We start from the raw sequence: 25,519 nt of genomic DNA, 5'->3' as shown, positions 1-25,519 counted from the left end.
GCCGCTAAAATTTACACACTGCACCTTTAAATGACAATATCCTGGCCGGACCACTGTTGTGAGTGATATAAGTATTTGAAATGAAAATGATTTCTAAATGTCTAGTGACATATCAGGGCCATTTTATGATTCATTGATATAAATTTCTTAAATACTGTCCCTTTAATGTAATATCATATTTCGGTAATGATCTTTTTTTTATAATGATAATCTATAAAATGTAAACTATTCTATAGGAAATATTTTTTAAATCCTCTAAAAAATAATGGTTATAGTAAGTTCAGACCTTAATCTTATATGTGCAAAAAAAAATTGGCTTCAATGGCTTTTAAAAAAAAACTGATGCTGGACACCTTCTAACTCTGGATTTTTTGAGAATCACCCAGACGTAAAAAAAGAAAATGTTTTAGTTTATCTAACTAGTCACATCTGAATACAGAGCTTCTCTGTCAGACACATCCAGACTTTAACCATAACGCAGTCTGTACATCACTTCTGACCAATAACAGATCAACAGACTGACACATACAGCAAACAATCACAACTGGTTTTATGTGATGTGTAGCGCAGTATGAACTGAGAATAAAGTCGGTCGAGAGAGAGACTAAATTTTAGTACAAAAATTCATTGATCTGATGAAACAAAGCATCATGCACATTCTTCTCTGGAGGTGAAGATATTTTGTATTGTATTGAGTTGTATGATCAGTGGTGGTAAAGATCCTTCATACATCACTGTATAGTGAAATATTTCTGTGTGGGCGGATCCTGATTTCCCCTACAGCTCTGATTGGTCACCAGGGGCTTTGAATGACAGGAAGACACAGAACTGTGTGTCACAGCAACAGTGAGTTATATCACTCATAACAGATAGAGAGGAGGACAACACACACACACACACACACACACACACAGACACACACACAGACACACACACACACACACACACACACACACACACACACACACAGACACACACACAGACACACACACACAGACACACACACAGCTCGAGCAATGAAGCGTTTGTGACAAATGATGATATTTTCAATGGGGACACTGATAAGAAGCAGCGTTAATCAATTTCCTCTGAATGACGGAGTGACATTTTCAACAATATGAGCGTCTGTTTTTATCAAAATCACTAGAAAAGAGCAATGTTGTGTTCAAGCACACATACACATACACAATCAGATATACACACTGATGCAGGCATGAGAATAAACAAATATATTTAATCTGTTTGCCAGAAGTTATTACTAAAATAGACATACAGTATATGATCGTATGTCATTTTATAGAACCACTTTTTTGGCATTTGTGCCGTTATATTTTATAATCAATTCTGCACATTTCTCCTAATATTGCACTCTAAATAAAATTGTTTGTTTTATGCCATGTGTGTCATTTTTTGTTCAAATAAATAAAAAGGACAACACAAGTTTTCTTATAGTATGAAATATAACACAGTAATGTGTCTAATAGATGAGTCTTATCTGTAACAAACATTATTAAATTGTAAGCAGATGCTACTATTTGTTGTACTTTCTTTAATGTGTGCTGGTTTATAGCATTATAAAAAACACAAAAGTGACAGTAATGAAAATCTGAGAGAAAAATAAGCAGAATTACGGTAAAAATAACCAGACAAAGCCTAAAAATACACCTTTATCATAGTGTAAAATATGAAATGTTGTTTGTAAAATCTCATCTGCATGACGGTGTACTGCTCTGTGTGTGTGTGTGTGTGTGTGTGTGTTTGTGGTAACACAGTGAAATGACTTTTGTTTCAAACGAGGAGTGACACTGACTCCAAAAATTGGATTTCATGACCCCCCTTCCTCCTTCTGTCTCTGCTCCGTCTGTGTATGTGCACATGTGTGTGTTTAGTGAGATTTAATTCAATTATAAGATCTCTGACACACTAGCTCTGGCTTGGCATTCTGGGTAAAGGGTTCACACAGACACACCATGAACACACACACGTAGAAGTGCTTCATATAAAGCAGTACAGGCAACAACCACTCAATGGAGAACATACAGAACAGCAGGACATGTCCTGAAAATATCAAGATGTTTATGAATGATGCAATCTCATGCATTTCTATATCACACACAGACACACACACACAGAGAGTGTTTCTCACTTGTGCTGACGGTTCATGGCGGCCACCATCAGAGACGTCCAACCCAAACGGTGTCGAATGTTCGGATCCGACCCCCCTGCCAATAACCTGACAGAGAGACAGAAAGTTAGAGGAAAGAAAGTAAAGTGTGTGTGTGTGTGTTTACAGTAAACAGTGAGCTGTGAACCTCACTCGCCCTCAGCAGACATCTAACTTAAAACACTTAACACATCTGCTGTTACTCACATACTATATACAACCATCTGCACACTTGCCTTTAGGGCTTAAAAAACCCAAAACACACACACACACACACACACACAGGTTTCAGTAATAGACAGATGTGTGTGTGAATTTATTCTCTATCTTACTGACTGATAGATGTTTAGTGTGACATCATCCATCAGTTCATTTCTGAGACAACATAAACTTCTCGTTTTTTCTCCAATCATCTCCACATGTTTATAATGGAAAGCATCACATACATCACAAGTTATCTCACACACTATTCTGACCATAAGTCTGTTTAAAGCAGTACAACGCCCCCTAATGGACACACGTCAGCATTACATTAGCGCAAGTGTGAGTGACGTCACTGCCCATCGATCTCATTCTCAAACACTGAAATCACGTCATGTTTGATCAATCCTTACTAACTCCATCGGAACTATATTCCACACACTTTTTAACTAAATAGTTGGCTTAGAATTGTGTTTAAGTTGTAACTTCAATATTTCTAAACTCCTTCTCAAATTACCTAAATATCAAAGCTCTTTTAACTCGGAAAATTGTCTACTTACATCATTTTTCCTCGCACTTCACTCATTTGGAATAATGGCAATATACTTATTACCAATAAAAACTTTATTTTTTGGAAAAGATTCATATTTTAAATATGTTTGATAATTGCGGTGCTTTAACTTATGAACAATACAGTTTTCTTATCCAGCTTAAGAAATTTAGAAAAAAATTCATAGCCTATTTATTATAACTCTACAGCAATGAACAAACCAAAGGTTAACATTAAAGGGTATATAGTTGATTGATAAAAAAAATGCAATAACAAACATATCTACTCCACCTTTTAAAAGCTAAATAAAATTATACCTAGAGGGATTTTTTTATTCTATTATTGATAATATAAACTGGAAGAATGCTTCGTTAATACACTTAAAATGTAACAATATAATTAAAGAAGTACACTTTTAATGTTGCATAATATCTACACTGTTAAATCATTCATTTCAAAATGCAAAAGTGATAAAAAGTTGTTGACTCATTTGTTTTTTGATTGCAAAATTGTCCAAACCTATTGGGTTAGAATGGCAGATTTTGTTTTTAAATTAGTTCAGGTCAAATATGAATTTACATTAAAGGATATTATTATGTATTATGAAAACAATGTTAACAAAGATCTTTAATACATTGTTCATTTAATAATATTGCTGGCAAAATTTAATATTCAGCAAAAACTGTTTAAATTCATAACTTTCTCTAAAACAAGAAAATCATTGACTTACTGAAAATATTATAAGAGAATCTTTGTATAAATGAATGTAATGTTTGTATTACACACTTGTATACTATGCTGACTCACTGTACATGTTATTCTCAATAAAAAAAAAACACTAAAAATCAGACAGATAAACATGAAAGCGCTGAACACTGAACTGTATTTGCTGTATATAAACATATATGAAACTGTGTGCTGTATTTAATGATTTCAGTTACTGAACCGCTGTCACATGACCTCAGGAATGAAAAAGATTTAATTTAAACATGAGCAGATATCTCACCTCATCACCACTTGTGTGTTACCGGACTTAACAGCATCTAGAAGAGCTTCAGCTGAAGAGAGAAACACTGAATGTTAAACTGTTTCACATCAGCATTAAAAAAAAACCTTAACCATAACTAACCCCTCAAATAAGAGCCCATAATCCGAATCCTGCAATCTGATTGATTGATAGAAGCATGTTCGAGGAACTTGGTAAACTTACATTTACTAAATCTTTTATTTAGCATATTGGCCAAGAATACATTTCTTGGCATATGGGTTGTATTCGCTTGCCCTTGAAATACATTTTGAAATAAATGTTGATATTTGAAGGTAAAAAAAAATCTATGTTCAAATTCAAAAATATATTTAATTAAGCTTTACTTTCTATAAAATGTATTTAGCATATATTTAAAACATTTTAGGCCAGAGAAATGTATTAATTTTGCCAAGGCAGGTTCCTCGACTTGTCAAAATTTAAAGGGATAGTTCACCCAAAAATGAAACTTCTGTCATCATGATGAACACGAAGGAAGATATTTTGAGCCCCATTCACTTCCATAGTAGGGAAAAAGAATACTACTGAACTGAATGGAATAATCGATTTGGTTACAAACAAAAATACCTTTGTGTTCATCAGAACAAAAAAATTATACAGGTTTTTATTAACATGAGTGAGCAAATGATGTCAGAATTTTCTTTTTTTTTTTGTGAACTATCCCTTTAAGTGTCTGAACAGAGAAGAGCTGAACGTTCCCTAGATAGTGAGCATTCACAGTAAGTGTGTACTGTACATCCACCTGCTCTGTATATGATGTGTGTTTGTGTGTTTATTGTACCTCCTCCGTCACTGTCTTTCTTTAAACAGAACGCGAGGGCGGCCGCTGAAATGACGCCCGCGGCGGTTGACGCGTCACGCCCGCTCCCATGCCCGTCACTGTGACGCCCCGCGGCGGTAAGCGTTGCCCAGCTGTTCCTGCGACCCTCCAGACTCACGCGCCACCTGGTGGCCAGCTCGTGGTACTGCGCGTGCGACCACTCGCTCAAAACGCTGTTTCTGGACGCGCGAGGTCCGCTCGTGACCGGACTCCGGTTCGGTTCGACCTCGCAAAGGTTTCTGAAGCGCGAGGCCTCGCCGCGACCGGTCTGCAGCGCGCGGCACGGCGACAGACTGCGCGACCTTCGTATCAGCACGCGCGTCGGTACTGCGGACAGAAACATTGCGAGCGTTTGATTTGACCCCGTACAGAGAGTTCAGAGGGTGTCAGATTAAACAACGATGTGTTTTAACGATCACCGGCTGCCTGTGAAAGCGTCTAATGTCATCAGAACACACGAGCTCAGAAACGTGTGTCCGGTAAACGGAAAAACATGTGATGTCATCAACTTTGAATCATGGGAAATGTAGTTTATTAATATAACTCCACTGTAGTGCGTTCATTTTCTGACCAGTACCATGCTCTAAAATACTAAAATTGTATACTAAATATTTTTGCAACGGAACCATGATAATTATATGAAAAATAATAATAATCGTCAATTACATTAATCTCCATCAATTTTCCTATCATCTGCCAGGGGGCGTCTGGAGTCGCAAAATATATGAGCAACATTTTACATCTGTGCAGTCAGCTAACAGTAAATTATACATAGGCTTTTGCATTTTTAATTCATTTCAACATTGAAATGTAACATAATATTGAATTATTTTATTGTTCATAGTAGACATTGTATTCTGAAGTAAAGAATAAACTCACCAACCAAACGTATAATCTCACACCCTCTTAAATATTTTCTGTAGTTTCATTTTATTTAAGTATTATTTTATATGCTTTAAAAAAAATTAATTCGCCATCTCAAATAAATGTAAAATAAATAATTGTTTATGACGTTCATGATAATGTTTATAATTAGAAGCCAGAGAAGGCTTTATCGACATCATATTCAATATAAAGCAAACGTTTTTATCTTACAAATATAACATCTAATCCACTTCATCTGCGAAATATAAGCAAAAAACGGCAAACAGCAAGTGTCTGACCTCCCCGTCTGCAACCGGCAGATATTCGGCTTGTTCGACTGCAAGAACCGACAGGAGTATGACGTCAAAAGTACCGCGAGAGCGATTTGAGAAATCATACGGAGAAGTCTCATTTCAAATAACTCTCGCGGTACTTTGACGTCATCCGCATCTCGGTTCTTGCAACGAGACATGCAGTCAAACATGAGTCGAACACACCTATGGCCAGTCGGTGGCTGCATTTTCCGGCGGTCGCATTTGTAGGCTGCATACGTCATCAAGACTGTCTTATTTTTAGAATATTGACAATTATAAAGTTGACTATTATTCTTAGTTAATCGTAAATTGTTATATTATGTTTATGACCTCCAATATAATGCTCAGTTAACTTAAATAAACCAGGCTTGATGACGTATGCAGGCTGCATATGCGACCTCTGAAGCTGCAGCCTTTTGATTGAGGAACGACCATAATTTAACTCGAACAACCTTAAAAACACGTCAGCCTTGTGCGCGTGCATTACTGTGGGCGGAGCTCAGCTGTCTGTCAAATGTGTTTGAGCGCGCGCGCACACCCGCATCTGCTGCTCTGATCATCATCATCATTAGTTACACGCATAGCCTACACACGCAACGGTGTGTAACAGCTGTTTGTGCATTTCACTCGGAAACACGTTTACGTCAATTATTTGATAGACACATATGACTTTATATACACTCGCACGCGTTTAATTGGACATTTAAACTCACGCTTCCGCACCGGAGCGCTGCGCGTCACACGCCTGCGGGGGAAAAAAAAACCCACTACATGATGAACATATGTTTGAACATCAGACCCATGTGATCTGAATTGCGGATCCGATACCGGAGATTCGGTTTAGGGTAAAGACAACCCGACACCGCCCGCGCGTTTAATGCGCGTTTTTGTGTTTTGCGCTTCTTTTTCCTCATCGCTAGTAATTATTAGGCGACGTGACGCTGATCGTCAGCTGCTGGAGAAATCAAACTTCACCGACTCCGTTATCTGCAACTCTCACAAACATCAGCGGAACTCTGCTATCACTGCGCACCGAATTCGTTTTCTCTCGGGTCCGGTTGTTGTTTTCTGCACCGGGAGTAAATGATGTCCGGGGAAGAGGTTCTGATACCGGATGACCGAGCGTTCAGCAGGTTTAAACATGAATGTCAGTCAGATGAAGGCTGGAGTCTCACCTACAACAAGAACAACATTACCGTTTGGATCCAAGTGTTGGAGGAAGAGAAGAGTTTACACAAGATAAAGGTGAGATGATGGACATGTGATGTATAGATATCTCTCTGAGGTTCTTCTGATGTTCCACACATCTGTAAGGGTTAATGTGATGTTTTATCTGTAGAGGTCATGCAGTGCATGTTTCTCCATATCTGTGAGATTCACCTTGATGTTCCTCTCATTATCATTTATCTAAAGTGACTTCAAGTTTAACATCAGCCTGTTGCACTTCAGCATCACTGGACTTTGTGTTCATATCGTCAGTCATTCTGTGATACTGTCAACACTCCTCAAGGGCTGTGCAATTAATCGTTTTTGATTTTCGATTTAAACATTTATCAAAAAGGTAAAAAATTATTTTGTGATCAAAATATCGACCCAGGAGTGTTTGTAAGGCACTTCGAGGAAACCACTGCTTTGACACCTGTAGCCTATTGCAACATTTATTTAATTAAACGGTTAAATAAATGAATGTTTTCAAAGCCACAGAGTTGCCGAGTTAAATAATCGCGATTATGTTCTGCCGAAATAACCGCGTTTATGATTTCCTACTAAAATAACCGTGATAATGGGGTAATTTATAATAATAATAATAATAATAAATTACAAAAATAATCGAGTGTTTTTTATTACTAAAAATACCCAACAATGATTTTTACGTAGATAATTGTGACTATGATATTGACCAAAATAACCGTGATCTAGAGGTTTTTAGTGTGTGTGTGTTTCTACAACCAAATAATCGCGATCAAGCCACAGAGTGACCATGTTAAATAATCGCGATAATGTTTTGCCAAAATAGCCGCTTTTATGATTTCCCACTGAAATAACTGTGAAAATGGGGTAATTTAAAATGATAAGTGTTTTTTTACTAAAAATACCCGACAACACGGATACACAGATAATTGTGATATTGACCAAAATAACCGTGATCGAGAATGTTTGTGTGTGTGCGGTGTTTTTTTTTTACAGCCAAATAATCGTGATCAAGCCACAGAGTAAACGTGTTAAATTATCGCGATTATGTTATACCAAAATAGCCACTTTTATGATTTCCCTCTGAAATAACCATGAAAATGGGGTTATTTTTGTCCAATATAATCATGATTGTTGTTTTTGTTTTCACACACAAATAAACGTGATGTTTTTTTTTAATCAAAATAATTGTGATTTTATAATTTTCCCCAAATAAACGCTTTTATGATGTTTACCCAAATAATCGTGATTGTTGTTTTTTTTTAGAAACTAATCCTGACTATGATTTTTACTGAAATAATAGTGTTTATGATGTTTAACAAAAATACAACGATCATGATGTTCACCAAAATAATCGTGATTTGTGATATTTTTTTTTAAATGAAGCATTAAGTGCGAGTGATTTACATTTTAAGTCAGTGCAAAGACGCAGTAGACATCCTGTGGCGTGGATTGAGCGTTTTGGGCATTTGGGAATTTCACACGCGAATGAAGCGAGTTAACTCAAAATGTTCAAGCGTCAAACTATGTGCGAATAATGTAATTTATTCGCTTTATACGCCTCTCGTGTAGTCACACATGCGTTTTGTTTTTAAGCAGTTCTCTTAAATCTAAATGGTCATGTTTATGAGGATACTTGCAAAGACAGGAATTTTGAGTGTATTTAAGGCCAATAAAGCGACAAAAATGCAGAACTAAAAAATGGTGGTTGACAGATATCTACCGATTTATCATATCTACCGGTTTATCGCCCACCCCTACTTGAAAGGTATACACTGATGATCAGTATGTGTGGACTTGAACCTACCACCTGTGTGTTGCTCATTCAGTGCTCTGCGTGTTGAGCTGCAGAAACACATCTATGATGTTATGCCATGCTTTTACTGTATGAGGTTTGTCCAAATTCAGATGCTTCTGGCAACTGTGCAGGTGTGGTGCACTTATCCTCGACAAACTCAAATGATGACCGGTTAGCTTTTCATGAGTGAAGTAAATAAGAACTAGTTAGTCTTGAGGCAGAAGTGCTGTACTGTTAGCCGTTTCCGTGTGTGTTTAGCGGACACATCCGGGTGTGTGCTGAAGATCTGGTTTATCCAGCAGCTGTTGACACATTTCACACGAGTTTGTTTGATCTGTCATTGAAATTCAACAGGATGTTAACGTGTGTTTATCTTCTCACACCCGTGTTCATACAAGAGGCAGAAAAACTTTAAAGTGTCACGTTGAGTTTTGCACTGGGCACTGATCCAGGCACAGCTGAACTTGCCAAAGAACCGTTTATAAAGCAGTGAGAGAGTGGCCAGATTGAACACCGTTCAGCTCACATAATTTATGTTTATACATTTGGCAGAGGCTTTTATTCAAAGTGACATTCAGGTTATACAGTTAATCAGTATGTGTGAATCAAACCTATGACCTCTTTCAGGGTTTGATATACTTAAAATTTTGTGGATGTGGGAAAAAAATTCCTGGAAAGTTTAAAAAAAAAAATAAACATGCATAGATACAGGTGATTAAAAGGCCTTGAATCTATTTTGTGCAAGAAGTTTCCTGGAAAAATTCAATATTATTCATGGTGTAATGTAGGATGACTTTTTTAACACGCATGCTAAACTGTTTTGTACGCTTATATGTTTTAAACCATACGAAAATATTTAGCATAGTTGTGTTTAGTGATATCAGCCAGCCGATATATCGGGCCGATTTTTGCGTGTTTTATGTGTATCGGCATCAGCCGATATGTGGCTGCTGTGTTCGCCAATAGTTTTTCCGGCATTATTAAAGCGATTGCAGTTCATGTGACTAAAAACAACTAACCTTTCCATGACAACATCGAAAACTCGGCCTAACAGCTGATCATAGCGGGACAAAGCGGGTTTTTATTTCTCATCTCTATATATGTTTGTAGCAGTAAAGTGCTAGAAATCAATATCCTTTGCTGATAGTTCCTAGTCAATGTGGAGAGCGCAGTTCATGGTTCCATAGCACCCTCACCTGTTTTTACTATTTGTTAAATATAGTTTTTTTAAGTTCATGTTACTTTTTTAAATTGAGACCTGTAACATTTGGCATCATTGTGTCATTTTTATGATGTAAATTGAGTGAGCAAAAGCAGTATGGGCTCCAAATATTGGCTCAAGAAAATCGGCAGGCTGTATCGGTCATTGGCTAAGGCTGATGAAACAAAAATCGGTAAAGGCATCGGCACTAAAAAAAATCCATATTGCTTGCTCTCACTTGAAATGTGTCCCAACGTTAAAGCAACACTATGTAGTTTCCATGTAAAAATGACTTACAGCTCCCCCATGTGGTTGAAAAGCGCAACAGTGCCTGGTATCAGACACTCTTCTGCAGGCAGGGGGAGGGGCGGGGCTGTGTTTCCTACCCTCCACTGCCACTTTCAGAGTGTGCTTGTAGCAGCTAGGAGGCTGCTCAGGTTGCAGCAACAGTAAAATTTGTACAGTTAAAAGTTGTTCTATCACTGAAATAATTTTAGAGACAAAAAAACTACATAGTGTTGCTTTAAGTCCTTGAATTTGAGGGTATTGGACCTGGAAAGTCCTTGAAATGTCCTTGAATTTGAAGTTAACTAAGGTGTAGGAACTCTGTCTTTGCTGTTATCGCAGTGCTCTATTAGTTGAGTCGGTTGTCAGCTTAAACTGCTTGCTTGGTTTATTTTATCACACCAAGAAAATCCAGTGGTTGGGTTTGTGTAGTGATGTAATGATCTGATGTGTTTTGCTAAAGAGAGTTCAGAGAGTTTACTGCTTATCCAGGTGCTTACAGCAGTCACCTGAGAGAGAGAGACAGAGATGCCAATTTATTTCTTAGCAGTACTACCTTAGTAACAAAACATTCTGTGACATCATCATTACGAAACACAATCCATGTACACCATGAGTGGCCAAACATTTTCCTACGAAGGACCAAAAATCAAACCTGACTGAGGGCTGTGGTCCAAAGTAAATGTTGCTGTGTTACATTAAAATTAAAGTTGCCCTGATCCTCCTAATTTATAATTTATAATATTTAAAAAATAAGCAAACATCACTCTGTTTATGCATAACTAATGCAGTTTCATTTTCAAAGGGAACTGTTATGTTTAATTAGTACTATGAGTATCTGCGTCAATGACGTTTTTCCTTATCTCACGTGGCATGACCGCCAAATTAAAGGTCATTGCGGGCGCACCTCTGATCTACACATACAGGATCTTTTTCTTGATGTTCAACATGATGTCACTTTAAAACTCTTTAAATGTTGAATTATTTTTCTTATTTTATTTTTTACCTACTGTAGCACCTTATCCTAATAACAACTTAGTGTTTGTTCTTATTGTGATATTGTGCATTTATTATTTGTTTTATGTTAAATGCTTTGGCAATATTGTAACTAGACACAATAGAGAGAGGGGAACCTCATTCACACAGCACCCAGGAAATTTCCGTAAAATTGACAAACGTCCCGTAAATGTTCTGTGATCTCTCCCGTAAAGATGATCTAGTAACATTGCCGTCACATTCACGGAAGGCTTTCTGTGTGAACCAGAGGCAGAAACAATGCCGTAAGAAGCGTGCAGTAGTAAGGATGCCTTGTCATAAACTAAAAAGCATACGCTTGGTTTCTCGAGGGAAAAATCACGAATGATTATCAAACTTCAGACGCTGTGGAAAAAAACCTACCAAGTGCAGGACTTTTAAAACATGACACGTCTTTGGGGATCTGTACAGTATGTGTGTTAATGCACTCACAGATTCTGGAAAATCATTGGCAGTGTGAATAAACCAAAAGTAAAATGATCACGGACAAATCCTGTGTGTTTTCCGTAATCTCTGTGTGAAAAGGACGAGAGAGAGAAAGAGAGAAGCTTCTTGTGTTTTCCATCACGTCACAATAAGAACAGCAACACAAGAGGAAAGATGTTAAACAAGGAAGAGAGTTGAGTTGAGTGAGTTTAAAAACAGAATTGAAGCACCTGTGAGAGGAACTTAATATAAACTCATCTTTATTTGATGTTAGCCTTCATGTTTAACAGAGCTGTGAATGTGTAACTCTGAATAAAAACACCAATCTCATTGATTTGGTGTGTGTCTGTGTGTGTCTGTGTGTGTGTTTGTGCAGGATGATAAAGTTTCAGTGAAGCAGGACTTTATATTTCACTTCCTGGTTAATAAAGACATACATTGTGTGTCTGTGTGTGTCTGTGTATTTGTACATGCGTGTGTATGTTTGCTTGCGTGTGTGTGCGCGTGCGTGTGTGTGTGTGTGTGTGTGTGTGTTAGTGCCTGTGTTTGCTGACACATGATTCTGTAAGGTAACAGCAGTGCATCACAATAACCCACAATGTGCTGAAGTGTTAGAAATACTCTCTCACAACAGACAGAACACACACACACACACACACACACACACACACACACACACACACACACACACACACACACACACACACACACACACACACACACACACACACACAATGTTAATACTAGATCCATTAACTCTGGATAGTCGTCATGTATAAACTTATGTGAGGAGGATAGACAAACATTCAGTGTACAGTTGTGTATCTGGTGTTTATCATTTAACTACAAACAAAAAATTGTGCTAAATAGCACTAAAAGCTTGTAATCATAACTGAACCATTTTTAGTGTGATATATAGTGCTATAAAGCACAGGTGCTATATGGCACCTAAAATGGTTCCTCTATGATTATGAGCAAGTGAACCACTTTTAGTGCTATATAGCGCCGTTTGTTTTAAGAATGTAACGCAACATAACAATATTTGATCAGTGAAACACAACAGTGTGACATCAAACGTCGCAACACACACATCTGTCTGTATATCACTGAATAAACCTGCCGTCTGTTTCACAACACTTTAGTATACACAAACAAACATTATGAAGATCATCATTGCTACACTTACTGTAACAGCCACTGCTCACATACTGTTGTGTGTGTGTGTGTGTGTGCGTGTGTGTTTGAATGAGTCATCCTGGTGCAATTATCTCTTGTGTGTTTGTTCTTCATGGCCTCATCCCTATAGACACAGCTCTCTCTCTCTCTCTCTCTCTCTCTCTCTCTCTCTCTCTCTCTCTCTCTCTCTCTCTCTCATCCACTTTTCTGTCTCTCTCTCATTCTCTATGTGTCTCCCTGGATAATCCACAGTGCGGGGAGCCTCTGCCGTATGTTTGACTCGAGTAGTGCGGCTAATTTTGGAGCTGTGTTTGTTTGTTGTAGTGTATGAGTGTAGTGCTTGTGGGGGTGGCTAGAGATTTCAGATTCTCCATAATGCTATTGGGCTTCCCCAGAGCGCACACACACACACACACACACACACGTGCACACTGTGTGCACCCACGCACTCTTTTTGTTGTCAGTGGAGCTTCAGTAAAATCTCACCCTCAGCTGCTTTAAAGAATTCATATCCCAATTCAGATTGTAGCTCATTCAGCTGTGATGTTCATGTTATTGTCATGTGACCTGATGAGCTGTCTGCCTCTCGCTTGCTCCAGCTGTCTGTCTGCTTCACGCTCATTCGCTCCAGCTGTCTGTCTGCTTCACGCTCATTCGCTCCAGCTCTCTGCCTGCCGCTCACGCTCGCTCCAGGTCTCTGCCTGCCGCTCACGCTCGCTCCAGGTCTCTGCCTGCCGCTCGCGCTCGCTCCAGCTCTCTGCCTGCCGCTCACGCTCGCTCCAGCTCTCTGCCTGCCCCTCTCGCTCGCTCCAGCTCTCTGCCTGCCCCTCTCGCTCGCTCCAGGTCTCTGCCTGCCCCTCACGCTCGCTCCAGGTCTCTGCCTGCCCCTCACGCTCGCTCCAGGTCTCTGCCTGCCCCTCACGCTCGCTCCAGGTCTCTGCCTGCCCCTCACGCTCGCTCCAGGTCTCTGCCTGCCCCTCACGCTCGCTCCAGGTCTCTGCCTGCCCCTCACGCTCGCTCCAGGTCTCTGCCTGCCCCTCACGCTCGCTCCAGGTCTCTGCCTGCCCCTCACGCTCGCTCCAGGTCTCTGCCTGCCCCTCACGCTCGCTCCAGGTCTCTGCCTGCCCCTCACGCTCGCTCCAGGTCTCTGCCTGCCGCTCACGCTCGCTCCAGCTCTCTGCCTGCCCCTCTCGCTCGCTCCAGCTCTCTGCCTGCCCCTCACGCTCGCTCCAGGTCTCTGCCTGCCCCTCACGCTCGCTCCAGGTCTCTGCCTGCCCCTCACGCTCGCTCCAGGTCTCTGCCTGCCCCTCACGCTCGCTCCAGGTCTCTGCCTGCCCCTCACGCTCGCTCCAGGTCTCTGCCTGCCCCTCACGCTCGCTCCAGGTCTCTGCCTGCCCCTCACGCTCGCTCCAGGTCTCTGCCTGCCCCTCACGCTCGCTCCAGGTCTCTGCCTGCCCCTCACGCTCGCTCCAGGTCTCTGCCTGCCCCTCACGCTCGCTCCAGGTCTCTGCCTGCCCCTCACGCTCGCTCCAGGTCTCTGCCTGCCCCTCACGCTCGCTCCAGGTCTCTGCCTGCCCCTCACGCTCGCTCCAGGTCTCTGCCTGTCTCACGCTCGCTTCAGCTATCTCTCCATTTGTTCTTATCCTTGCTCTAGAAAGATCAGATCTACTTTATTGACCTTCTATGTTATGTGACTGATGAATGATTGGGAATGTCTGTGATAAATTGTGGGTAATGTAGTTTTTTGCTTTCTTTCCTTAGTGTCGGATGCTTTGTAAGGACATTCCAGCTGAAACTATGTATGACGTCCTTCACGACATCGAGTATCGCCGGAAATGGGACGCCAATGTCATTGAGACATTTGACATCGGCAAACTGACTGTTAATGCGGATGTGGGCTATTACTCCTGTAAGGAATCCATCATCTCACACTTCTCTTAAATGTCATGTTGTTAGGTTTTTGCATATATAAAGTAACATCAGTGATTTGAAGTGGTTTACACTTTATCTTTTTTAAGGGAAGTGTCCTAAACCGCTAAAGAATCGTGATGTCATCACACTGCGCTCATGGCTGCCAATGGGGAATGACTACATCATCATGAACTACTCTGTCAAACACGCTGTAAGTGATCGGCAAGTTGATGATGGTAGACAGCCGTCTGTAGCCGGTAGTTTAGCAGTCAGTAGTATTATACGGTAGATTAATGTTTACTAATTTACTTGACTAATGTTTTTAAAATGGGTGCATGAAAGCAGTATTTTGCCTTGATTCTTTACAGATGCACTTAAAGAGAGTACAGACAGAGAGAGAGATTAGGATAAAAGCATCAGATTGTGTGTGTGTGTGTGTGTGTGTGTGTGTGTGTGTGTTCAAAGTTAAGGAATCTGTAGGTGCTTGTTTAGAGTCACATGAGAACACTAAATTGAGAGACACACACAAATAAATACTCACACACAAACACTAACAGTATAATGTAGATCATGTGTCTCGTGAATAACTGCTTAATTGTGTGTGCTCAGAAATATCCTCCAAAGAAAGATCTGGTGCGAGCTGTTTCTATCCAGACCGGATACCTGATCCAGCGGACCAGCCCGACAAGCTGCGTTTTAGTTTACTTGGCACAGGTTGATCCGAGAGGTAAAACATACACACAAACACACATACACACGTTTGTCTTACTATATTATTGTGGTCATTCTGTAGACTTCCATTGATTGTTATACATACATACATACATACATACATACATACATACATACATACATACATACATACATACATACATACATACATACATACATACATACATACATACATACTCACATGCATACATACATACAGGGTGTGATTTGTGAAAAAATCAGAGGAGGGGATGTTTTTCAAATATTTTTATGAAAATAAATGATGATCTGATGGCTTATTGATTATTCAGGGTATTAAGCTATTTCTTGTAACTAAATAAATTATGTATTGAAATATAAGCGGTCCGACTCGCACCTGCACTAAGTGGGATTTGAACTTTTCTGGTCCGGCATGAGAGTCGCTAGGGAAGCTAAAGGATGCTTAAGGCCGTGAGGTGTAAAGGGCTCATTATATGGCGCTTTTCCATTTCATAGTACCCCACGGTTTGGTTTGGGTCGTGTCAGCTTACTTTTGGGAGCTTTTCCACTGGGTGCAGTACGTAGTACCCGATACTTTGTTAGTACCACCTCTGTTGGGGTTCCAAACGACCCAAGCTGATACAAAAACGTAATGTAAAACACAGTAGATCACTGATTGGTCTGAGAGAATGTAACTACCAGCGTCATCGATATGTAGTGTAAGAGATTAGCTTTACCTTCATGCTAGCTTGCGCTGTCTCAAGTAAACCTGTTGTCATCTGTGCTCTGCTATAAGTTCCCAAACTCCCTTTTAGCGATGAAAAACATCCATAGGTTGAGAATCAGAAACACCATAGCAGTTTTTTTCCAGACTTGCAGTTTGGCGGATTGAGAAATGAATAAATGTATGGGAATGTACAACGGCGCTCTCATTTGTATGATGTCACAGCAGTAGGCACTAGAAGTGGTAATAAACTCGATGGAATGCTAACCAAATCGAGGTGAGGTGACTCGACCTGACCCAAACCAAACCATGGGGTACTATGCAATGGAAAAGTGCCAATTATAGTTGCGTGTACGTCCTACGATGTAGCCGCAGCAATGTAGTAGGCTGCGCGACGTTGTCCACATCGGCATGCAAACACACATGTAGACCGCTGCTAGGTAGTATCCACGTGTGTTAACAAAGTAGCAGCTCAACCACAAAAGAAGCTGCAGTTTGGCCTTTTTTTTTGCCGTTTGAGTTGAATAACTCCTCAACTTGGCCTATCTTTGTTCTCACCATTGCAAACGGAAATATACTATGATGCAATCACAGCGGACCAATCACAGCGCTTGCGGTCCACGTAGAACAGGCTTTATGCCCAGCTGCACTACTTCCTGAACTTCAGCCAGCTCCTTGTTTCCTGTCTGCCATTATTGGACAAACTGATTAATCCAGGTGTGTCTGACCTCAGTAGTCACAACAATAATAATCAGGCACACCTGGATTAATCAGTTTGTCCAATAATGGCAGACAGGAAACAAGGAGCTGGCTGAAGTTCAGGAAGTAGTGCAGCTGGGCATAAAGCCTACTGACGCGCTGTTAACATTTTGGCGAGGTGCACGTCAGGGTACACATAACCTGCGGCGTAGACCTTATGCACGACTATAACTTGGGCTTAACGTCTGTCACGAGCACTTTCTGAGGTTGGGGAGTGAGATTTACTTTTACTATACAGCTCTCACTGACTAGCTGGCCTCCATTACAGAAACTTAATAAAACAATTACAGGACCTGAACTGTACATGCGAGCATGCATTCCTTCTCAGACATGCACAAAACATTTGTTGCAAAACGTACTCTCAATATAACATAAATAGGTTATATATGCCTACTTAGACAAGACGTCAGACTGAGAAAATAATTTCTGTTTTATGTTCATCTGTTTGATGCTGGACTTTTGACCTCTTTTTTTGCTTTCCTGTGTCATCATGCGAGTTCCTCTTGATTGTAACGACAGTAGTTTCTGCTGTCTCATTCTCAATGGTAATATTTCTTATAATAGGTTTATTTTGTGACAGTCCTGTAAAAAACAATGATATGCTGCTTGGAATCCTTTTCTTTAATTGTTTAGTTGTTTTCACACTAAAATAGACTATTGGTGTTTGGCGACATTTGGAAAATCGGGGGAAGTATTAATAAAGGATCATGGCATAACCTAGATGAACTGTCGCCTATTGTCACAGGAGCTGAAGCCGTGACAGTAATACTCCATTCATGATTTTACTGTTGTTTGCACTATTGTGTGGCAGCGTTTTTACTTATATTAAATAATCTTTATTTTAGGCCATTTGATGATCATTAAACACCCCCAGCAAATTGCACCTTGTATATGTATTTTATCCCCTAAATCTCCACACAGAAGCATGTGCACATCCTTAAACATGATTTGGCTCATTTATGAGACTTGTACTAATGCAAGCCACCTATAATGTCATACAAATCTGTTTTTCACATATTACACTATATTTAAAGAGTTTGGTTCCAAAACGCAATAAATCCATTTAGACTAATTATGGTAAAAACGTGTCGTTTCTATACCAGGAAAGTGACAAGACGAAAACCAATATTTTCTGTTACAAACTTTCACATAACATCTTTGAGTTATAATAACATTAAAAATTCAAATACATCATTTGTTTTTCAAAGATTTATTATAAAAACTGATTATTTTTTCCACAAAATGCAATAAATCCATGACAAGTTGTTTTTTCAAAATGCTATAAATCTACTGAATAAATATATAAATGTGATTTATCTTTGCCACATTATATTTATTTAGTTGACTTGTGGTATACACTGATAAAAAACATTAATCAAAACACTTACTTTGTCATATTAAGTCATCCTTGGGACGTCGTCTATGAACTTTTTTTGACAGCGATGAGCCAAAACGTCCTGCTCGATTTCCATTGACTAAAAGGAATATTCAATTTTCTTAAAAGAAAAATCCAGATAATTTACTCACCACCATGTCATCCAAAATATTGATGTCTTTCTTTGTTCAGTCGAGAAGAAAATTATGTTTTTTGAGGAAAACATTCCAGGATTTTTCTCATTTTAATGGACTTTAATAGAGCCCAACATTTAATACTTAACTCAACACTTAACAGTTTTTTTCAACGGAGTTTCAAAGGACTATAAACGATCCCTAACGAGGCATAAGGGTCTTATCTAGCAAAACGATTGTCATTTTTGACAATAAAAATGACAAATATGCTCTTTTAAACCACAACTTTTCGTCTAGGTCCGGTGCAGCGCGACCTAACGTAAATGCGTAGTGATGTAGGGAGGTCATGTGTTACATATATAAAACGCACATTTGCGGACCATTGTAAACAATAAACTGACACAAAGACATTAATTAGTATCAGTTGACATACAACAACGTAGGGACGGTCCTCTTTCTCAACACATGTAAACACTGGGGCGGAGTTTCGCGTTCGTCCTCTGTGACCTCTTGACGTGATGAGGTATTGCGTGGGGTCACGCTAGCGCATCACGACCGGATCTAGACGAGAAGTTGTGTTTTAAAAGTGGATATTTTTCTTGTCAAAAATGACAATCGTTTCGCTAGATAAGACCCTTATGCCTCGTTTGGGATCGTTTATAGTCCTTTGAAACTCCGTTAAAAAACTGTTAAGTGTTGAGTTAAGTATTAAATGTTGGTGTCTATTAAAGTCCACTAAAATGAGAAAAATCCTGCAATGTTTTCCTCAAAAAACATAATTTCTTCTCGACTGAACAAAGAAAGACATAAACATTTTGGATGACATGGTGGTGAGTAAATTATCTGGATTTTTCTTTTAAGAAAATTGACTAATCCTTTAAAGTAAAATAATGGAAAGTTTTTTATAAGATCCCTTGAGGTCAATGTGTTAGCATGACAGAAGCTTGATGCTGTCGGGTGATCGAGCAACAGCTGACATTTTTTGTGCATGTCGCGTAAATTATTTGATTTTGATGGCTTACGTTTCTTCTGCATCACAGACCAACAAAAGTATTATTTTGTTTTTGTTTGTTTGTTGATTGTGAAGTACAAAGTAGATGAGGAAAACTAGTGTTGTTGTTTACAATGCGTGGAATGGTGTGCTGTGATTGGTTAAGTGGATTTATTGCATTCTGCAGAGAAGGAGGACTGGCGTTTAGCGCGTATTGGGGAAAAAAGGGAGAAAAAAAAGAAAAAAAATACACACGGATATTGGATCTTGTTTAAAATTAAGAATTTACTTTTTAATAATAACATGATACAATACTGATTTTGGGGGTAACTATATAATTTTTTTAAATGGCGTTTATTGCGTTTTGGAAGCAAAGTCTTAATTTGTTAGAATGTAAACTAAAGATAAGTCTGTTGATATTGTGATCAAAAGTGAGCAAGAGCTGTGAGGTTTTATAAACGGATGTAAACTCTCTTTATCTTTAGGTTCTCTTCCTAAGTGGGTTGTTAACAAGTCTTCCCAGTTACTGGCACCCAAAGTAAGTAAAGCGTACACTAGTTAGTTGTTATATGTCTGTAGGTCAGCAGAAAACATTAAATAAAGACACCATTGTTTACATTTGTCTGTCTTGTCTTTCAGGCGATGAAGCGGATTAGTAAAGCTTGTCTTCGGTACCCTGAGTGGAAACAGAAGCACAGTCCAGGATTCAAGCCGTGGTTGTTCCCGGAGCAAAATCCTCTGTCCAGCATCCCACTGCGGGAGCTCTCCATACAACACGCTGAATCCCTGGAGAACATCGACGAGAGCTCGCTCAGTGAGAGTAAAGATGAGCGAGCTGAACACAGTGATGAAGAGGGACATAACTGACACGCACACACTTAAAACCCTTCATAACACGGATACACATGTGATCAACTCTGTGCTCAGATCAGCACAATTAATCATGTGTCTTTAATTCTCTTATGCAGACTATAATAAATTGATAATGAAGGATGTGTTTCTTGCTTGAGGCCTGATCTTATGTAGCATGCAGTTTGTCTCCAGACACACAGAGGGCCACGCTGGAATCAGTTGATCTGTTGTATGACACTAGGGTTTAATGAATAAAGGAATGAATGAATAAAGAAAACAAAATGTGTTTTGAAACTCTGGTGTCTTGTGTTTTTAAACCAGCAACGAGCAAGAGAAAGATTTCAAGTTTATTTCAAGAACATTGAAAGTTGAAAAATATGACCAAACGCGTGTGATTAAAATGTAAATAATATTAAAGTTTTGATTTTGTGTAGAATTTTAGACTTTCTGTCAGAGAAGAAAATGACAAATGAGACTTTTGATACCTCAGTGGTTTCTCCAAAACTGCAATGGCTTTGTGTTTAAGTGTTTTGCTTCTGAGATGATGTGGTTTGAGATGAGATCTCTGCTCACAAACATCTGCTATGAAAGTTTTTTTGTGCTGTCAGGAGGAGTGTTATTGATCTTCTCAGTATTAGGAACATCTGAGCAGTAATGTTTTCCTCTGGATCTTTATAAATATTTTCAATCATACATTACGTAAGGAATAATTGATCACGGGCCATTTAATTATTTGCAAAAATGAACACCCAAGGTGGTACCCTTACAAAAATTAACCATGGTTTTACTACAGTAAAAAAAACATAGTTAATGTAATAAACCATGGCTACCACAAAATAACCGTTTTTTTATTATTATAAAACATAGTTAAACCATGGTTAATGGGCTGATAGTAATCCATACACCAAAAAACATGTTTACTACACTTTAACCACATAAAAATATGGTTAATTTTTATAAGGGGAATGCGGCACAACGCGAATCGGATTATGGCTGTGCATTATTTTCAAATTATTCAATTATTCCTCTTACACCCACAAAAAAACAACAATGTTTATTACACTTTACAAAAAAAAGGTTAATTTTCATAAAGGTAATGCTGCACGACATCAAGCGAATTATAGCTGTGCATTATTTTTAATTTAACCACGGGTCTGTTGAATGCTGTATTCTGATTGGTTGAGAAATGTCCCGTGGGTATGCATTATTTTTTGAGAACTGCACACCTAACCTGTTGTTAAATGTCTTAAAAATAGGCACTAGAGCAATGTTTGTGGTAATCGTCGTATAAGAGGAATAATTGACCACGGTCCTGTGAATTATTTGAAAATAATGCACACCCGCGGTGTAACGGCACTTCGCTTCGCGTCGCATTACCACCTTGGGTGTGCATTATTTTCTTATAATTCAATGGCCCGTCGTCAATTATTCCTTACATAATTCACAGGACCAGAGTCAATTATTCCTCTTATACAACAATTAACTCTTCATTTTATTTTCTTTATTTTATTCTTTTTTTTCTTAATTTTATTTGATTTTTATCTTCATTTCATTTTCCATTACTCTGGTGATTATTTGACGACATTTGACAGGTCAGGTGTGCGGTTATCGAAAAATAATCAACACCCCCCTAACGAAATAGTAAAACTATGGTCTTGCTTATAGTAATCAATACACCAAAAAAAAAAAACATGTTTACTACACTTTTACCACAAAAAAAACATAGTTAATTTTCGTAAGGGCCGTGAAACATTCTCAACCAATCAGAATACAGCATTCAACAGCGCTTTGGTGTAAATTGCTTAAATGCTTGGATTGATGCTCAGTTGTGTTTTGTGTCCAGTCAGCATGGACCACACACACAGACACACAAACTCTGGTGGCCTCATTCAAAACCTGTACGCACACACACAGTTGTGTCGTCATGACAACCCGGTGTCTGTGTGGAGTCCCTGTGTGTAATACAAATGATTGTCATCACTGATGAGTTCACATGACCTCATTTAAGAGCTCATTAAAGCACACACCACTGATTTTCTGATCAGTTTAGTCTCTGGTGTATCTCTACCTGCTGCATTTATGCATTTGGCAGACGCTTTTATCCAAAGTGATGTACAGATGCATTCAGTCAATACAGTTTTATAAATGTGTTCACTAGGATCAAAACTTACAATGCTGTTCTTATTGAGCTACAGGAAGAGATCTTCAGGTGTGTGTGGCCTCCAGAGGTGCGCTACACCTGACACAGATGTTTAAAATGAAATTATTTATGAATTATTTGATAATCTGATCATTTGTACAGTGTGTTAGTGTATTAGTTACAGTATATACACTCACCTAAAGGATTATTAGGAACACCTGTTAAATTTCTTATTAATGCAGTTATCTAATCAACCGATCACAGTTGCTTCAATGCATTTAGGGGTGTGGTCCAGGTCAAGACAATCTACTGAACTTCAAACTAAATGTCGGAATGGGAAAGAAAGGTGATTTAAGTAATTTTGAGCGTGGCATGGTTGTTGGTGCCAGACTGGCCGGTCTGAGTATTTCACAATCTGCTCAGTTACTGGGATTGTTACCACTGTGCATGCTGCTGGTAGTGGTGTAATCTTGGCACACTTTAGGCCCCTTAGTGCCAATTGGGCAACGTTTAAATGCCACGGCCTACCTGAGCATTGTTTCTGACCATGTCCATCCCTTTGTGACCACCATGTACCCATCCTCTGATGGCTACTTCCAGCAGGATAATGCATCATGTCACAAAGCTCAAATCATTTCAAATTGGTTTCTTGGACATGACAATGAGTTCACTGTACTAAAATGGCCCCCACAGTCACCAGATCTCAACCCAATAGAGCATCTTTGGGATGTGGTGGAACGGGAGCTTCGTGCCCTGGATGTGCATCCCACAAATCTCCATCAACTGCAAGATGTTATCCTATCAATATGGGCCAACATTTCTAAAGAATACTTTCAGCACCTTGTTGAATCAATACCACAAAGAATTAAGAAACAGGGTCAAACACAGTATTAGTATGGTGGTCCTAATAATCCTTTAGGTGAGTGTATAAAACAACAGACGTTTATGGTCTGTCTGTCCTCATTGTGTGTGTTTGATTCATTTCATCAGATCTTATTAGTGTCATCATTCCTCTCACACAACACTGACATGACAGACGGAAGAATGATGGAGTGAGAAACTGATAAAAATCTTTTGCAAAATGAAATTAAATGTGACATAAAAATGTTCTGATGTTCAGAAAAAACAATCAGGTTGGATTACACACAAAAACAGTTTAAAATGGAACCAACAAAAGTTGAATTATATTAACAGTAAGTCATGAAGAATATAAGAATGAGCTTTCTGAGTCATGTTACAAACAAACATAAATATTCATGAACCAATCTCTGATCTCATGATTATCTCTAAAGCAAGCACTGAGTTTATAGAAACACACACACATCATCTCTTTTCTTCATCCTCCTACAGGGATCAGACAGATAATGTGAAGGCGCCCACACACCACCACACGCCAGCTAGACTCTGACTCACTCACTTCTCCTCTAATGCACCTCCTCTGACCGACAAACACACTTAAGATGTGAAGAAACATCCAGCAGCTTAGACATTAAAATATCAAACACGATTTACGCTCATTAAGTGAATGTTTCTCATGGCACACTACAATGCACATTATGTGCAATAATACCAATAATTCCAATGTGTCAAATAAATATGATCCTCTATTTAATACGACTGCCAAAGTTTACAAAATTAAATTAAAATAATAAAAAACATTAATTTCTTACATAACTATGCACCACTTACTAAATTAAACATGCAATAGGCCAAGAAAGGCACGTGACTGTTTCAAATATAAAACAGTCAGCATACATTAGCCGTTTATCAATCCGAAGGATGCATACATTTTTAAATGTTACATTGATTTGCAATATAAACTTAAATGTATCTTCAGTTGTACTCCATTCAAATGCATATGACTTTTCAAAATGTTTGTTATTTGTTTTTGCTATTATGGAAATGTTATATTCACCAGGTCAAATTGAGTAACTCAGAACCCAATTTTGCTCATTTTCAAACAGCCTTGAAAGCATATTTAGAATCTATAAAGTTTGTAAAAAACAAAAAAGCCAAGAAAACTCTTTTAATTAATTTCTCTTTTAAATTAATTTAATCTATGTTTGTGATGCCTTTATTATTATTATTATTATTTTTGCACAGTATGTGAAAACCTGTGACGTTTTGCGGACTTTTTGTGGAATTTTCAAAGTTCAATAAAAAAATCCGAAGGCTGCCGCCTGCGGAGGTCGCAAATGCAGGCTGCATACGTCATCAAGCCCGGTTTATTTAAGTTACCTGAGCATTACATTCACAAGTCATTAACATCTTACAACAATTTACGATTAACTAAAAATAACAGTCAATTTTATAATTGTTAATATTCTCAAATAAGACTGTTTTGATGACGTATGCAGCCTGCATATGCGACCTCCGGAGGCTGCAGCCTGCGTCATCTCAACATTCCGCTGTAGATCTCGTGCGCCACCTATCGCTCAGAGTTGACACTGCTGCAAAACAGAGTTTATTAACATGATTATGGAAACATTACAGGTTCAGCTTGACAAGAAATGATAAACAGATTCGCGAATATCTACTGAAGGTGAGATTTGGCGAATAGAATGACAATAATCATGAAACTATGGCCGTTTCTCAATCCGAATTGGGTCGCATATGCACGCTGCATACGTCATCAAGCCTGGTTTATTTAAGTTAACCGAGCATTACATTCGCAAGGCATGAACATATTACAACAATTCACGAGAAACTAAGAGTAACAGTCAACTTTATAGTTGTTAATTCATTGAAATAATACAGCGATGACGTATGCAGCCTACAAATGCGACCAGCCTTCGTCCAAGGATAACGGGCTCACCATGATCACGTGATGTTACTTTATTTAGCGCTGTCAAGGACGGACGAATCACAGAAGA

The 25,519-nt window shown here is 38.9% G+C and overlaps 2 protein-coding genes across 2 annotated transcripts in view; one reads left to right on the top strand and one right to left on the bottom strand.

Moving 5' to 3' along the window:
* Window positions 1–5,584, bottom strand: part of LOC129438754 (mitochondrial disaggregase) — a 36,178-nt gene extending 30,594 nt beyond the window's left edge. Inside the window, exons 1-3 of the mRNA XM_055197654.2 lie at window positions 4,742–5,584; window positions 3,922–3,973; window positions 2,147–2,233 (exon numbers count right to left, since the gene is read on the bottom strand). Coding sequence (XP_055053629.2) covers window positions 2,147–2,233; window positions 3,922–3,973; window positions 4,742–5,123 — 521 coding nt within the window. The 5' untranslated portion in view covers window positions 5,124–5,584. The remainder of the gene's footprint in view (window positions 1–2,146; window positions 2,234–3,921; window positions 3,974–4,741) is intronic.
* An 891-nt stretch (window positions 5,585–6,475) lies between these two features.
* On the top strand, window positions 6,476–20,645 carry LOC141363168 (START domain-containing protein 10-like). The gene is made up of 6 exons (XM_073865747.1): window positions 6,476–7,203; window positions 14,832–14,979; window positions 15,089–15,192; window positions 15,591–15,708; window positions 20,140–20,192; window positions 20,294–20,645. Exons 1-6 carry the CDS (start codon window positions 7,042–7,044, stop codon window positions 20,519–20,521), a joined length of 813 nt encoding a protein of 270 aa, XP_073721848.1. The 5' UTR covers window positions 6,476–7,041; the 3' UTR covers window positions 20,522–20,645.
* Window positions 20,646–25,519: the final 4,874 nt, after the last annotated feature.

The sequence above is a fragment of the Misgurnus anguillicaudatus genome, unplaced genomic scaffold (assembly GCF_027580225.2).
Source record: "Misgurnus anguillicaudatus unplaced genomic scaffold, ASM2758022v2 HiC_scaffold_33, whole genome shotgun sequence".
NCBI classification, from domain to species: domain Eukaryota; kingdom Metazoa; phylum Chordata; class Actinopteri; order Cypriniformes; family Cobitidae; genus Misgurnus; species Misgurnus anguillicaudatus.
The sequence above is the reverse complement of the archived record's forward strand: the minus strand, read 5'-3'. Positions and strand labels throughout refer to the sequence as shown.

Excerpts from the sequence above, each read along its gene's own strand:
- LOC141363168 (XM_073865747.1), top strand. The coding sequence starts at position 7,042 with ATGATGTCCGGGGAAGAGGTTCTGATACCGGATGACCGAGCGTTCAGC. Across the intron at positions 14,980-15,088 it reads GGATGTGGGCTATTACTCCT|GGAAGTGTCCTAAACCGCTA; the intron begins GTAAGGAATCCA and ends ATCTTTTTTAAG. Across the intron at positions 15,193-15,590 it reads ACTACTCTGTCAAACACGCT|AAATATCCTCCAAAGAAAGA; the intron begins GTAAGTGATCGG and ends GTGTGTGCTCAG.